This window comes from Arvicanthis niloticus, chromosome 1 (genome assembly GCF_011762505.2).
Source record: "Arvicanthis niloticus isolate mArvNil1 chromosome 1, mArvNil1.pat.X, whole genome shotgun sequence".
Taxonomy (NCBI): Eukaryota; Metazoa; Chordata; class Mammalia; order Rodentia; family Muridae; genus Arvicanthis; species Arvicanthis niloticus.
This window is the reverse complement of record NC_047658.1, coordinates 143,977,248-143,993,886: the sequence shown is the minus strand read 5'-3', so window position 1 is coordinate 143,993,886 and position 16,639 is coordinate 143,977,248. Positions and strand designations below refer to the sequence as shown.

Genomic DNA, 16,639 nt, shown 5'->3' with positions numbered 1-16,639 from the left:
TTATGTTTATCTCTTCTGTTCTGCTTCTGTGGTCAAGGTCACTGGCATGGAGCTAACTTTTCCTTCCTAGTACCTCTCTATCCTGAGAAAGGCCTTCACTTCCTGTGTCAGTACCATGTAGACAGTTGCTTGGACTTCTGTTTCTTTTCACTACTACTGTATTGGTTGACAAACTCAGTTTTTATCCATTTGAATAGGATTAAATGAATTTAATATTTAAAATCTGTTTTTGTGACCATATATTTTTGTTATTGTAATGGGCTATCCAGTATGCTGTTTTGATGTCCACAAGACAAGATGTGCTTGTGTTTTTATATAAAACACTGTGGTATTTCCTTTCCTCCAGGCTGCATTAGGAGTTATGCAGATGGTAGAAGACACGCTTATTGAGCATGCTCACACCAAACCTCTCCTTCCAAGTCAGCTAGTCCGGTACAGAGAAGTTCAGCTCCCAGACCGTAAGTTGAAATGTGCTTTATAATAATGTGGCATGTTATATGAGTTGAGTATGCTTGGAAATAATACATGGTTTCATGTCAGAGATCTACAGGAAGCCTCATTTATAGGAATATGATTACAAGTAGGTAGTTTTGCCAGAAAGTTCCCTGTGAAATTGAAGGCAGGCAGTAATTTTGAGGAGATTGACATTGGGATTGACTAGTACTTGCATATAGAAGAATCAGAGAATAAAACTCCTATGCAGCTAATGAGATATGAACTGTGTGGCCTGGAAAGGTGACTCATCTGGTGAGGTCATGCATGTACTGTTCCTGGGGAGGACCTGACTTCTATTCCTAGCATCCATGTTGGGGACTTAAAGCCACCTATAACTCACTCCAGTTTGAGGGCATCTGATGCCCTCTATTCTCCATATGTACCTGTATTCATGAGCACAGATACACATATACATACACACACACCACACACACAGACACGCACACACATCACATTATACACAAAAATAAATCATGTAGGGCATGGTGATGTACCTCATTAATCCCAGCACTTGGGAGGCAGAGTCAATTGAATCTTTGTGAGTTCAAGGGCAAGATGGGCTACATGGTAACTTGCAGGCTAGCCAGGGCTACACAGTGAGAATCTTGTCTAAAAGAGAAAGAGAAAGCTGGGCTAGAGATGTGGTTTAACTGGTAGAGTGCTTGCCTGGTGCCTAGCACTCTGCCGGTGGTTTGATCCTAGCACAGAATAAAGTGGACATGGTGTATGTTTGTATCTCAGCACTTGGAGGTGGAGGCAGGAGGATGAGACACCAAGATAATGAGTTAGAAGCCAGCCTGGAATATGTGACTCTGTCTCCAAAAGTAAAACTTGAGGAAAACTAAGCATTTAGAATAGTCACAAATGCAGATAACAACATATTCCTTATGTTTTTATAAGGGGACAATATAAGGAAATACTTTTATATGTTGGGATTTATGTTAGATCATAGTTATATTGACATGGCTTCTTTTGATAGTTTCAATGTGGAGCTGTAGCAGGGACATAGTAGACAAGAATGAGGGCATTGACACTAAAGGTCATTCCTCGCTCTTGGTGTCCCCTGCCTCGCATCACAGGACGTGTCTGTGCTCTGTCCTCTCCCCTGGCCTGTCATACAGCTATGACAGAATACCCAGTATAAGATGTGGGGAGCAGTACACTGGGTATTCTATGACAGAATACCCAGTATAAGATGTGGGGACTCACGGTTTTGAAAGTTTCAGATCATGGGTATTTGGCCATTTGCTCTTGTACTTAAAACCAAATAGTATATAAAAGCACTCGGTGAAGGAGTCCCTCACCGTAAGACAGCCAGGCAGTAAAGAGAAGGGTGGTGGCCAGGGTCCCTGTATCCCTTTCAAGCGTGTTTCCAAGAAGACTGAACTTCCTTCCACTAGGTCCCACCATATACTAAAGCGTTTGCCACCTTCTGATGGTGCCCAAGGCTGGGGACCAGGCTCTGTAGGGACAGGGATGCAGCTTTGTGGTAGAACATTTGTCCAGAATGTGCAAGGGCCAGGCTGTAACATCCACTAAACCGTTTTCTGATCTCCTCAGCTGGAGTAACCACTGGGGAGTTTCTCTGAAACGCCAGGGCTCTCAGCACTTTGGCTCTCGTGGATTAAAGGGCGTCACTGTGTTCCGAGATTATACGTTCCTTTAAAGCCAGGGGTTTGCTTTGAGTAGCTACAAAAGCAACCCAGATATGTGATTACTTCACACCACCTTTGTTGAGCACAGCTAGTTCTGCTGTTGCGCATGGCCAGTCATCACACAGTAGGTAATGGTTATTATGGGCTGCTTCTAGTGTGTTCCTCGGCCACTGCAAGCCTGGCAGAGAGGAAGAGTTAGGATCTGCTGACCAAGAACCATCCCTTTGGGCTGAGCATGCAGCTCTGACGTTGAGCCCATGTTTAATGGCAGGTGTGTGTGTGTGTGTCCTGGATTCAAGCCTCAAACCAAAAGGAAGATGCAGATGTAGTAAAGTGAGCCAGTCTAGAAAGAGAATGTCAGAGTGAATTTTTCATGCCTCTTCTTTTCCTCTCTTAGAATCCTGTCTTTTGCCTTCTGATTTCTCTGTCATCTTGTCACGAGCTCAGAAATAGCACAGCTTACATCCCAGTCTCAAAATGAAGGTGTTAGAAAATTACTCTGATGTAGCCAGCTGATCAGATGTGGATGCCTTAAGTAACCCTTGATTCTCCATTGGAAGGCATTGACAGCTGAAAAGCAAAGTCTTATGCACTGTGAAGGAGAAAGTATTTTGAGATATGTGTGAAAAACTGGAAGAGGAAAGATGGAACTTAAGCCCACAAACCCTTCCTCTTCTGATGAGAAACAGCGTTGCCAGTGTACATCAGGAAGTGGCTTCTGAAGCCAAGCCTTCTGGCATGTGCCTAACATCCTAGCACTGGGTGGGTTAGGATGGGAGGAGCAGGGGTCCAAAGCCGTCATCAACTGGATAGCAACTTCAAAACAGGCTGGGCTACATGAGGCCCTGTCTCAAAAATAAAAACTGTTTTTTTAAGGAAAGAAGACTTGTCTGTGGAGCAGGCAGACATAGTGTGGTTGAGCACACATGTAGTCTCAGCTCTCATGAGGCAGAGGCAGAAGGATCCCACAGCAGGCCTGGCTGTGTTAATTGTTTTCTGTTGCTATGATAAAACACTGACCTAAACCATCCTGGGGAGGAAAGGATTTCTCATCTCACAGGGTACAGTCCATCATCTAGGGAAGCCAAGACAGGAACTCAAGGCAGGAGCCTGAAGCAGAAACCCTCAGGAAGGACACTGCTTACTGGCTTACTTCTTGTGGGTCACCCAGCTACTTTTCTGAGGGGTTTTGTTTAAGATAAGGTCTCACAGTGTAACCTTGGCTGGCCTGGGACTCACGAGGTAAACCATGCTGGCCTCAAAATCATAAAGATCAGCTTTGCTGTGCTGGGAGTAAAGGCATGCACCACGACACCCAGCTTGGCTACTTTTCTTATACTTTCCAGGCCTACATACTTAGGCGTGCCACCACCCACGATGGGCTACAGTGGGCTGTACTCTTCCCCAATAAATCAAGAAAGGGCCCCATAGACATGTCCTCAGATCAGTCTGATGGAGGCAGTTCCTGAATGGAAATTCCCAAGTATGTCTAGACTTGCCTCAAATTGATGAATACTAACCAGCTCAAAGCCAGCCTCAGCTGCGTGCTGAGACTGTCTCAAAAAATACTAAGACAAAAAAAAAAAAAAAAAAAAAAAATCAAGTAAGCAAGTATATCACTGACTTTATTAACACCACAGATAATTTTTGAGCCTTTTTTTTTTTTTTTGAAACTTCTTAGGAGGATGGTTTGTTTATCAGCAGAGGAATGAGGTTCACAACAACTGTGGCATCGAGATCTACTACCAGACGGACATGCAGAGCACCTCGGAGAACATGTTCCTGGAGCTCTTCTGCCAGATTATCTCCGAGCCCTGCTTCAACACCCTGCGCACCAAGGAGCAGCTGGGTGAGAGGAAAATGGGGGCTGCAGGGTACCGGGGACTAATGGTCAGCTTTTGTTCTCAGCCAACATTTCCCACTTATAGAGTCACATGGCACTGTGTATCAAGCCTGTTCTATTTAGATATGAAAATCTTGTTTGTAGGGAAACCGTGTGAAAACCTTGGAGGTGCTTCTCACAGATGAGCAGTTAACGTCTTGCAGATACAGGAGCTGCTGGTGTTTTTCTTCCTCCCCTTCCTCACCCTCTCCTTCCTTTCTTTTTATGGTGAGGAGATTAGACTCAGCCTCCTCTTTTTACCTGCTGGGCAAGTCCTCTGCCACGGAAGTATCTCCTTAGCCCTGCTGTTAAAGCGATTCTTTGAGATGGTATTTCCTGCCATAAAAAGGACATCTTCCGTTTTAGGTAGAGGGGAAGAAAGAATGCTCAGGGTAGGCCTGTAGGTAGTGCAGCGGGAAGCAAGTCCTGTGGCCGAGCTTAGCTTTACAGGCGTTGAGCATCTGAAGGCAGGTGTTTCCTCTCATCCTGTCTCTGGATCCCAGGTGCAGGAGATAATGTTCGAGTTTTAGACCTGGTTCGAAGTCCTGGAGAGCCTAGCAGGTTTGGTGGATGAGGAAAGAAGTTTAGACTGGAAGGCGGAAGCATCATCCTCAGCTACTCAGGCAGTTCTAGACCATTCTGGGCAGCAGGAGGCGTCCCAAAAAACCAAACAGCAGGAACAAAGAGGAGTTCAAAGAACACCCCTCCCCCCAATTGGTTTGGTGGACAAATTTTGAAAGGATATGGGTGTGTCTCTCCACACATTCTTGCCATTTTAAAGCAATCCCCCTGCTGGACATGTTGTGACCAGTTCAGTTCTTCCTTCTAAAGAGCTCAAGTCAAAATGGCTGACCTGCTAGGATTTCAGTGTCACTGTAAGAGTGTTCAAGTAGCAAATCTCCTGAAGACTGTGACTGGCCCAGAGACCCCAGGGGCACAGAGACCCCAGGGGCACGGAGACCCCAGGGGCACAGAGACCCCAGGGGCACAGAGACCCCAGGGGCACAGAGCATCTTCGGTAGCAGATCTGCGCAGAGCTGATGGAGGGAAAGCCAAGAGCTACATGTAGAAAAGGGTTGGGAATGTTACCCGTGAGGGCAAGGCAGCTGGCACCTGTGAGTAATGTCACTTTTCCTCATGGCAGAGACTGATGCCCAGTGGTTGCTGCTGTCTGAAGTGAACAGGGGCTGCCTCACTCTCTGTGGCTGCCTGTTCTTCCTCAAACATTGTTGGTATCTAAAGTGGAGCCTCTACACTCCACGCACTCTCAGGCCTGTATCTAGAGCCTGACCTAGTGACTGACAGATGAGAATGCCCTGGCCCCACAAAGCTCTGAGGCCCTGGCTCACTCAGCACATTCTCCTGCTCTGTGCCGCTCCTGGGCCAGGCCACAATGGGTTCCAAGTGCCACAGGCTGAGCCTGACACCAGTTATACATTGGAATTCCATCCTGGGAAGGTGGCTTTCTATGACTGCAAACACTGCTACCTGACATCATTGAGGCCTAGCGACACGCAGGAGACAGGACAGACCATCAAGGTGGGCAAGGACAAAATCCTTGTCAGAAACTGCTATACCCAGGTTTGCTGCAGGTCCCCAGCTAGAAGAGCATGTTGGTTGCCAGATAGCAGACCTGCTGACTAGTGAAGTGACTAAGATGCTTCAGTGCGCCTTCACATGCACCATGGCAAGTGTTGGATCCTGAGAGCCATCAAGGGCATGCAGTTTACTATGCACCAAGAAGGCCTGATGCTACTTTGACATCATGCAGTAATGACTGGTGCAACATACTGCAAACATCCTCTTGTCCACAAACCTGATCAGTAGTCCTGTCTTTGAAGTGCATAGCAAACATGCCTCTGTTGGCTGCTATGAGTTCGAGATACTTTGGACAGCGGCTGCTGTAACAGAAGGCTTGTGCCCTGCTCTGAGAGTGAGTGCTAGCACTGTTGCTTCACGTGGGCGGCTCCTTCACACCTTGCCCATGCACAGGCCTTCAGGACCCCGGTGTGGTTCTCCTTAAGGTAGCACCCATCCACCCACCTCTGATAGACTCAGAACTCAAAGGAAAAAAATCCACGTGGACTTCTCTCCTTCTGGCTACTAGAGTCTCTCTCTTCATCTAGAACTTGCCCTGGCGATTTTGATGTTATAGGTTTCACTACTGAACTTGAGCAGGAAGGTGCAGGTAGAGTGGCTGTGAACTAGAAATAAAATACTGTGAGTCTGCAAACGATGAGGTGGGAGGGAGGTTGTGTTGGGGGAGGGGCGCTGTCTAAGCACGTACGATGATAGATGTGTGACCTTCAGTTAGCTTGTCCTAGAGAGTCAGATTGCCCCGAGCTGCTCCAGGGATAGATTATCCACTCAGTCCTTTGTAGAGACAGGCTGTGTGAGGACTTGGCTAGGGCATGAAAGTGAGCTCCGTGGTTTGGAGGAATGGAGATAACTTGAGCTTAGACATCAGTGTCAGAGAAGTCACAGGGTTTGGAGGATAAAGAGGGTTGTGGGTTGGTGAGTTTTTGTTTCTGTTTTTGTTTTTTAAGAAAAGGTCAGCCTCAAGTTTTCTTCAAGGGAGCCTTTCTGCTTGGTCCTTAGGAAGAGGACTTCTATCTAAAAGGTCATATTTGTTCAGACGTGAGTGAGCTAAAGTAGGTTTTACTTGCTCTGAAAGACTAAAAGTGGTCTGAGTCCAGTGCTGGGATCCTGATGGGCTGTGTATGTATGTGCTCTTCAGGCTACATTGTCTTCAGTGGACCCCGTCGAGCCAATGGCATCCAGGGCTTGCGATTCATCATCCAGTCAGAAAAACCACCTCACTACCTGGAAAGCAGAGTGGAAGCCTTCTTGCTCACCATGGAAAAGGCCATAGAGGACATGACAGAGGAGGCGTTCCAAAAACACATTCAAGCATTAGCGATTCGCCGACTCGACAAACCAAAGAAACTCTCTGCAGAGTGTGCTAAATACTGGGGGGAAATCATCTCACAGCAGTACAATTATGACAGAGGTAATGAATCCGTGAAAATCTGAGGGCATCCAAGCCATTCCATATGGTGATTCATTTTGTAAATGACACTTCTTTAAAAAGTGATTTTTTTAAATTATTATTTAATGTAACAACAGTTTCCTTCTAGAAACTGTCTTCTCCCAAACTAAAGCTGCTCTGTGTGTTTCACTGTTTCTGTTATTATGTCTGTGTAGCCTGAGACACTTGAGCACTGACGGGAGGGGGAGGAGAGGATTAAACTTCCAGATGCTATCCCTGAGCAATTCAGGGTCTCCAACGCTCTCCAATGCTTTCAGATTAGAAGAACCGAAGTCTCCTGCGTATCATTCCCTTCCTATTTCATTCCAGGAGAGAAAAAGCAACAAAGCCAAACCATAGTAGAAACCAGGAGACAGGTTTATTCCCTTTCTGGCACCACCAAACTGAAGATCTAGACCAGTCGCTGCCGTGTGAACTCCTTTTTCTTGCCTGTGGCTTTTTTGTTTGTTTGTTTGTTTGTTCTGTTTTATTAAGCCAAGGTCTCGATATATATCTCTGGCTGGTTCTGAGCTTGCTATGTAGGATTGGGCTGGCCTCAAACGCATGGAGCTCGGCCGGCATCCCAAGTGCTGGGATTAGAGGTGTGCACCACCATACCTTTCTTTCCCTGTGGTTTTCTAGCAGTCAGGTCTACTGTTAATGATATTGGTGACTCCCAAGTGCCTCCCATCACTTATCAAATGTCTTTTTCATGGTTGTCATTATAATCTTACTCAGTGGTTGTTTTCCTTCAACCTCCAGAAAAGGAAACTAAAGCTTAGAAAACTCAAAGTTAACTGGTCCCTGATCCAACATCTCACTGTGTATGAACCAAACCTGGTTCCCAGGCCAAGTCTTAGCTCCTGTAGCATGGACACTTACTTTACTTGGAATCTGTCTCCTGCCCACTTAGATAGTAGTTGGTGGCTTTAAAACATGGATAACTGGGCTGGAGAAAAGAGCATCAGGTACAGATGCCTGCTGTAACCTGAAAACCTAAGCTTGATTCCTGGAACCAAGAGGTGGAAGGAGAAAGCCAACCAAAAGCTGCTTGTGACTTTCACAAGGACACAAAAATTGAATGTCAAATCTTTAAACTTGTAGGTGTTCAACAAGCTTAAAGTGAGATGCATTGTCTTTCAGTGCAATATTTTGGACTGTGTAAGGTATAAAAATATTTATAAATTACTGCTTGGTTACCTTTCCAGATAACATAGAAGTTGCATATTTAAAGACACTTACCAAGGACGATATCATCAAATTCTACAAGGTCAGTGGATTTGTAATCTAGATTTCTTTTGTTTTCTGATTAATATTTATGTATTTAATGTGTGGGGGTGCATGCATGTCGAGGTCAGGCAGCTTGCAGAAGTGCTTTGTCTTCCAGCATGTGGGTCCCTCGTTGTCAGACTTGGCAGCAGGTGCCTTTGCACACTTTAGCCATCTCTCTGGCTCCTCAATTTTGGTTGACAGTGAACTTGCTGCACTGTGTGTTGCTGCTTTGAACTGTTCTGACTGGGTTTCTGAAGGTGTTTTTATAGGATTAAGGATTTGGCCGGTTACTGTTAGGTGCAGTCTCTCTGGATTTCAGGGACTACAGCAGCTCGGGCTTTGCAGGCTCCCTTTCTTTGTTCTGCTTCTGCCATGCTGTGTAAAAATCACTGCTGAGCTTTCAGAGGGGGCAGGGGAGCAGAGGAAACAGTACACAGTCAGCTTCAGAGTTTGCTGTGTCTGTGTTTCCTGGGAAGTGTCGAAGAGAGGCACTGCAGAGGCCTCCAGCACAGTGTTAAGAGAATCCTGTTCTGCCTAAGTCTCTTTTGGAAGATTTTCCAAAGCAAACTTTGGAAGCAAACTTACTAGAGTAAGAAAGAAGTTCTCAGATGAGTTATTGCATGGTACTTGATGCAGACAGGCCTCTAAGCTTCTAAAAGAGGTTTGTCAGAACAGCCTTGGGAGTGCTGTGAGGAACTCGGGGGTGGGGTGGGTGCTGCCGTGGGCACTATACTACAGCAGCAAGGATTCCTTAGATCACTAGGACCAGTTTTATGACAATCAGAGTCTGTTCACAGCTGTTGAGTGGATTTGGTTTGACCCGTAATCTTTTCCCTCTGAGAAGATGATGTGTAACATCAGCTAAAGCATCAGAGGAAGCTTTATCACAATGTTTATCCCTTTGGCAAAAAGCTAGAAAGGTCTGGCATTAGGGAAGGTCAGGAGAAGCTTTCCCTGCTCTGCACACCAGGCTTACTCTGTTGGCCTTTGCAGCTGTGAGCAAAGGGAGTCCCTCAGAAGAGCCTAGAGATGCTAGGAACACTTACATGCCGTTGACTGAGGTACAGCATTTCTCTCCTTGAGATAAGCACCATGACAGCTTACTGAGAATGATGTGAACTCATGCAGCCGAATGCTGTATACAAGGCAGGACTCACCAAGTATTAATTTCCCATCCTGTGATAGGTGAGACAGCCACAGCTTACCAGCGGACCTCTAGGACAGAATTGGAGGAAGTGCTTAGAGGAACAAGGGTCGTGATTGTCCTGAGTGAAGAGCACTAGAAGAGCCAGGCATTGCAGCACAGGCATGATCTTAGCACTGGGTAGGCTGAGAAAGGAGGATTTGAAGTTCAAGGCCTACCTGAGCTACATAGCAATGTTCTGTCTGTCTGAGAAGGAAAGAGGGAAGGAAGGAAGGAAGGAAGGAAGGAAGGAAGGAAGGAAGGAAGGAAGGAAGGAAGGGTGGATAGAAGGGTGGATGGAAGGGTAGGAAAAAAAGAATGGATTATGATCACTAGGTGGTTCAGACATGAGGAGGCTCAATAGGTAAAGGTACTTACCATAAAGCTGACCCCAAACAGTAGACAGGACATCGTATAGTTAGTTGTCTCTTGACTTCCACAAGTGTGCCCATCTCCCACAAATAATAAATGTAAGAAAAAAGATCAGCCAGGCATATGGCACATGACTTTAATCCCAGAATTTGGGAGTCAGAAGTAGGCGGATCTCAAGGCCTGTCTGGTTTATATAGCAAGTTCTAACTATGAGTTTAAGCAAATCACTTAATTACCTTGGGCTTCAGTTTCCTCACCTATGAAATATGAGTAATTTTTAGTAGTGCTTGGGGTAGGTATAACCCAGTGGTAGAACATTTGCCTAGCATGTGTAAGGTTCTAGGTTCAATTCCAAGCACCAAAATTAAGTCTTGCTTGCCTTCTTGAATCTTTTAGAGTAAAATCATGTAAGAGGAAAGAAAAGAAAGCTTCTGTCTGTCTATCTATCTATCGATCGATTGATCAATCTATCTGTGTATGATGGTTGATTCTTCAGAACTCCAGAGAGAACTTCATTTTAAGTTTCTTAGTGGTTCAAGAGCCTGACCTTGGCTTTCTTTGTGCTTAGGAAATGTTGGCTGTGGATGCACCAAGGAGACATAAAGTATCCGTCCATGTTCTTGCCAGGGAAATGGATTCTTGTAAGTATTGGATATTGACTTTTTAAAAATTCCATTTTTAATCTGATATTGAGCCATGTGATGGCTGTCCCTCCCCATAGTCACTCACCTTATAGAGCACCAAAAGTGAAGGTCTAAAGAAAAGGACCTGAGGCAGGTTCTGTTCTGTTGAAGCAGAGATTTGGGGGAAAGGCAGTGGAGTGATAGAGGAGAAAGCCTGTTCAGGGCGGCTGTGCCAATCTGGGCACCATCTCCAAAAGCCGCTGCAGCTGCAGGGAACCACCTGCAGGCGGCAGGGGAGGGCTGTCATCTGCACAGTCCTAGCCTGCTTTTCAGGAGGCAGAGCCTCACTCAGATCTAACCCAGTCAGAGCAGATAAGTAGAGCTGCTAAGGACATGGCCTCCCAGCCACACCCTTGAGCAGAACTTGGGCAAGCACTCAGGCCTTGCAGAAAGCAGGGTGAGAGCAACTAAGAAGTGCTAAGGGCCTGGTACAGTTGTTTTCGTAAAAGGAATAAATCTAGCTTAGATTTTTCTTTGAAAATTCTTCTTGTGTAAATAAATAAAGAGTAAAGACTGTTTTCTTACAGGTCCTGTGGTTGGAGAGTTTCCCTCTCAGAATGATATAAACTTGTCTGAAGCACCACCCTTGCCACAAGTAAGAAACCTTAGGCCACCTGAGGCCTTTGTACTTAGAGGAGTTTGTTCATCAGAGTACATGAGAGCGTGGAGGTTCAGGTCACTGGTGTTGAGACTATTTGAGGTCTTTTCTAGTGCCCGTCATTCGGCCTCTGCCTGTCATGGTCATTTGGGTCATACTGGCCTCAGACTCCTTATGTAGCTGAAGCTGCCTCCAACTCCTAATTCTCCTGCTTCAACCTCACAAGTTCTAGGCTTATGGGTGTATTCCTCTACTCCTGGCTTCACCTCTGGTGTGAACCTGGTCACTGTGTGCCGAGTCATCTCCAGCCATATCTCTCCCAGATTCCAACACTGGGGTGGCAGTGTGTGGCTCTTTCCGAGTACCTCCATACTTACTCATCTTCAAAGACTAGCATTTCCCTGAAGGGTGAGCAAGCGGGGCAGCCGCATCAGGCTTTTGCTGGGTGTTCTAACCAGCCCATGTATGCCCAGTGAAAGCCAAGAGTCCTTTGGCTCAGAGTCCCGTGTACCATAGAACAGACTTAATCTATGACCCATATTATATTATACCCTATCTTACCTTCCCCCAAAATCAATACCCTGTTTAGTATAATTTTAAATATAGTGCACTAAAGAAAACCTTTTCCCTTTTCAGCCTGAAGTGATTCATAACATGACTGAGTTCAAGCGTGGCCTGCCGCTGTTTCCCCTGGTGAAACCACATATTAACTTCATGGCTGCGAAACTCTGAAGAGAGGAGATGCGTTCCTGTGTCTGCCAGGGCCTGGGAAAGCAGTCTCAACTTGGAGTAGTTTCTGGCTTGCTATTAGAGAGACAAACAGAACAGAGTTATCAGGCATTATTATGTAGAAATGTTAAAAACCCAAAGTAATAAAATTATAAAATCTTATAGATGTAGAATATTTTTAAAATCTCTTAAATATCTTAATTTTTTTCCTTTATATTCCTTATATAAAGAAATGCCCTTATATTAACTGCTTAATCTGAAGAAAGATATCCCAATACAATCTTTCTTCTTTATTCTGTAAAATAGTCACTTATCTGGAAAAAAAAAAAAAAGAGCTTTTTTTCTTAAAGGCTTCAAAACATTTAGAAAGGATTACCTTTTTAAGAACCTATCCTCAGATCTGCTTTCTATGTGATGGTTTCCTGTAAACCAACAGGAAACACTATGTTTAGCAGATAATGCACAAAGCAATGCCATGTTCCTTTATTAGTGAACTTGCTGATTAACTAAGGCATGGTTTTAAATGTTTTTATAAAATTTGGGTGTCTTTTTTAAATCTTCTTAGTCAAATGCTGGAAACCCCAGAATACCCAACTTTCAGTGCTAGAAACGCAGATTAACCTTACACCAAGTTCGGAATTTCTCAGGATTCCCATGGGTCCTCTCTCATCGAATTCTGTTGACATTTCTGTTTTTCGTAGTTGGTTTGCTGTGCTCTGTCAGCAGAAGCCGACACTGTACTGCTGACTAGCTTGAGACATGCTGTGCTAACGCCAGCTGCTGTAACTCCCCAGAATTCCTAGGGTTGAAGTTGTGATCAGTGTGTGAACTTAAACATTTGCCCCTTTAGGGACTTAAAAAGCAGCAGATACAAAGCCACCTCTGTGGAGATATAAAATGATTGCATTCTGAAACAGCCAGTCTCCCCAGACTCCAAACTCCCTGCTGCTCCCAGTCTCATCTTGCCTTAAGTGTTATTTTTTTGAATATATGAATATAAACATACAGATGATGACTGGAGTGAACTTTTAAAAAAATATTTTTTTCACAAGATACTATTTTAGGTGGAAATGTTACTGTAGATTTAACAGCTGTTTTAAAGTATTTGCTATTATTAAAACTTGCTTCAAGAACAAGCGTGGCTGTGTTTCCACACACAGGCAATGTAACAGAAAGTGCTCCTGTTTGTCCACCAGCTCAGGCAAAGTACAGAATGGTGTTTCCAAGTGACATTTTCCTGCCCCATATTACTTGATTTGCCAGGATTTTCTGCTGTAGAATCTCGGCTTTTCACAGCTTAAGTTTCACGTTTTCCAAATACGGTGAACTTGGGCGGCTCTGGAGGCCGTTCTCCCCGTGGTGCTGCAACCGACCGTCTTTTATCCACATGTTCTAAGAGTCTCCCGGTGAGAAGCCTGTCTTTGTCCATCCCATCAGAAGATGTGAGTCAACACTGCCTTCTCCTCTGCGAAATTGGCCAAGCAGCCAAGTTGACTTTGAACTCCTTGATCCTCTTGCCTCCACCTCTCAAGTGCCGGGATTAGGCGTGCGCCACCCCGCCCAGTGTGACTATGCAGCTTTTCATCAAACTGCAAAATATATACAAGATGAATCTAAACTTAGTTCTGAGTGTTTGAATCCATCATTGTAAAAACAAACAACAGTCTGCTACCTTTTCTGTAAATGATCACATGCCGTTGAGTAACTTAGCTCTTTTAAAAAAAAATGGGTACGGTTAAAAGTTTGTTGTCTGTATGAGAAAAGGCACCTGAAGAGATTGGAAACAATCCCATGTCGTCTTCCATGAATCTGCACGTGGTGTTCAGTGTGTTCCAGAGCTCCCGTGTGTCACTTGGCATCCCAACCGGTTCATCTCCGTGGGTCCAGGGTGTGGTCCGTGAACAGTAACATGCTATCCAGAGACTTTGTGTACTCGAGCTTCGCAAGGGAGGTTTGTGAAAAAGTCATGAGTTGCCAGAGACTTAAAGTCTTTTTAATCAGTCAGTGTGAAAGAGCATGTGACATTGCCAGTGTGGCGGGCTCCTAGGGTTTTCCTGTTTACAATAAATCTGACCTGGAACTCTGTGCTTTGTGTTGTGTTACTTTATAGTTCCTCAGAAATACTTCAGCTTCCCTGTCAACACTCGGATTTAACAGGACTTCTTGCTTCTGTTAGTTTGTTGAAGGAAGCAGTGGACGTGGGTGTGCTTGTATGCGTACACAGAGTGCGCTTGTTGGTACCTAGTAGCAGCAGTTGGTAGACAGCTACATCTCAGACTCTTGTAGATAACTTGTAAGATAGGGGCCTCCATGCTGGAGACCAGGCTCTAGCTAAGCAGTGTCACCGACTCAGTGAATTCATAGTTAAAACTCTTCTCCCACACTCAGATAAAGAAATTAACACCAATTTAACAGTATTTTAATAGATACAGAGGGCACCCTTCTCAACTCAATTAGTATTATTTATCATAGTAACCAAGTGAAGAGAAAAACAGCATGTAATAATAGGTTAATAAGAGTTTTTGATGATGAAAGCAGTGCAGAACCTGCCTCTGCCTTACTAGGGGACTTTCTGGAGTAGATACAGCTACTACTTAATGCCGGGTCGCTGACACTTCTCCTAAGGCCCTCGTGAGGTCGCCTTCTCTAGTCAGACTTGTCTCAGAGGTCCTAGACAGTGCAGCAAGGTATCAGCACTGGGAAAAATTAAAAGTTGTTCGTGGGCAGTGTGATCATGTGCACCAAAAAATCATTAAGAATCCTCAGAATTGCTATTAACAAGGTCTGAGGGAGACATGGCGAGAGAGAGGTCAGCATTAATACGTGTGTGTGTGTGTGTGTGTGTGTGTGTGTGTGTGTGTGTGTGTAGGTGGGTGCGTGCTTGCGCTCGCTACAATTTAATGTTTCAATAAGTCAGAGTATGGGGAATTTAAGGATATAGTTATAAGAACATGGAGAAGTTAAATACTAAAATTGTAACCAGGTCATGAGAGAGCAGAGAGGGCCTGTGGCTGAGCAGGCCAGGAGAGTGTGGAGCTTGGGGAATGCCTTCAAAGGCAAATGGAGTTGGTATGATGGCTTAGGCCCAACAGAGGTAGAAACAAATAGACCTCTGAATTTGAGGCCAGCCTGGTCTACGTAGGGAATTCCTAACTAGCCAGGACTACACAGTAAGACCCTGTCTCTATAGGGTGAGGACAGGATGAGATACACTTGCTTATGAGGGCTGTTCTGAAATTCAGGCTGTCCTCCTGACCCTCCCCTCCTGCTCTCTGGTGCTCAGATTACAGGCCTGTACTACCATGTGGCTAAGAAGTATGTTCCAAAAGAAGAGTTTAGGTTTACTTAGTTGAGGTCCTTAATGGTTGGCATAAACTTCTAAGTTCTCGCGGATGTGTCTTAAGAAGCTGGTAAGCCTTTGAGGTGAGAAATACAAGTCTTAGAGTTTGTCCTGGACTAGGCCTGGCCATGCACACCTGTGATCCCAACACTGGGGAATCAGAGACACGAGCCCCAAGGGTCGCCATGGCTCTGTTGGAAGAAACTGTCTTTAAGAAAACAAAACCACAGGGAGTGCATATAGATGTGTAACACGGCTTCAGGGAGGCACTGGCTTCTATCCCAGCGGTGAGATCGTCTCTGCTGTAGAACACTGTGGTCAATTATGAAATATTATTTTTATTTTCTTACTTTAATATTTTTAAATGTGTGTGTTCATGGGAGTGTGCTGGGGTCTTCTGGTGTCACTCCTCAGGTGCTTTACACCTTATTTTAAAACAGCATCCTTTAGTGTCCTGGGGCTCACTGGCCAGCTAAGTTGTCCTGGCTTAAAAAAAAAAAAAAAAAAAGTTAAAAAAATTGTGAGTGTATTGAGGTGTGTGTGTGTGGGGGGGTGCCCATGCCACACCACCAATGTGGAGGGCAGGAGCAGGATAATAAGCAGGTGGTTCTCTTTCTACCATGTGTGTCTCAGGGCTTGGCACAGGCCCTTGGGCTTGGCAGCAAGTGAGTTACTGGCTGAACCGTCTTCCATCTTGCCAGGGTCTCACTGTTTATTCTAGGCTAACCTTGAACTCACACAGATTTCCCTGTTTCTGCCTCCGAAGTGCTAGGATTAAAGGAGTGTGCCACTATGCCTGCCTTTTTCATTGTGTTTTAGATGATACTCTTAGGTCCTATGCTAGCCATTCTGACTGAATTGGCCAGGGGAAGGGTGCCGCTGACAGTGCAGAGCCAGCTCTGACCACCAGGGGGAGACAAAGCACTTCTCGATCAGAGTGTTCCACACAAAGCCTGATTTCAAAGCCAACTCCCATTTATGTAATACAGAAATCAGCAAAACTGTGGCAAGAGCTAGGCGTGCACACCTGTAATTCCAGAATTTAGGAGGTTGACACAGGAGGATTGCAAGTTTTAGGCTTAGCTGGGGCTACACAGCTAGACCCTGTCCAAAAAGAAAGAAGGTAGGTGAAATTATTCTTGGTCCTGTTGCTTGCCCTCCAACAAATTCTTATTGGAGAAAATGTCAGAAACTGATTTTAAAATTACTTCGTGGATACAAATGTATCTTATCCATCTAATTATATGGCATTGTATCTACAGATTTTTATTTTTTTTATTTTTTTTTTTTTTACCATTTTACTTGCTCAGTCAGCTGACAAAAACCAAACCAGAAAAATTCACTTCAAAATTGGGACCAGTGTGTAGCTTCCCCTCCCTTCCCCTGCCCTCCTCTTTCTCAT

The 16,639-nt window shown here is 44.9% G+C and overlaps 1 protein-coding gene across 7 annotated transcripts in view; it reads left to right on the top strand.

Annotated features, from left to right (window-relative positions):
• Nucleotides 1-13,982, top strand: part of Ide (insulin degrading enzyme) — a 96,473-nt gene extending 82,491 nt beyond the window's left edge. For all 7 annotated transcript variants that reach the window (XM_034500869.2, XM_034500855.2, XM_076919807.1 and 4 more), the window contains 7 exons: nt 347-458; nt 3,832-3,999; nt 6,770-7,042; nt 8,269-8,330; nt 10,456-10,528; nt 11,098-11,165; nt 11,805-13,982. In XM_034500869.2, the coding sequence (XP_034356760.1) occupies nt 347-458; nt 3,832-3,999; nt 6,770-7,042; nt 8,269-8,330; nt 10,456-10,528; nt 11,098-11,165; nt 11,805-11,900 (852 nt within the window). In that variant the 3' untranslated portion in view covers nt 11,901-13,982. The remainder of the gene's footprint in view (nt 1-346; nt 459-3,831; nt 4,000-6,769; nt 7,043-8,268; nt 8,331-10,455; nt 10,529-11,097; nt 11,166-11,804) is intronic.
• Nucleotides 13,983-16,639: the final 2,657 nt, after the last annotated feature.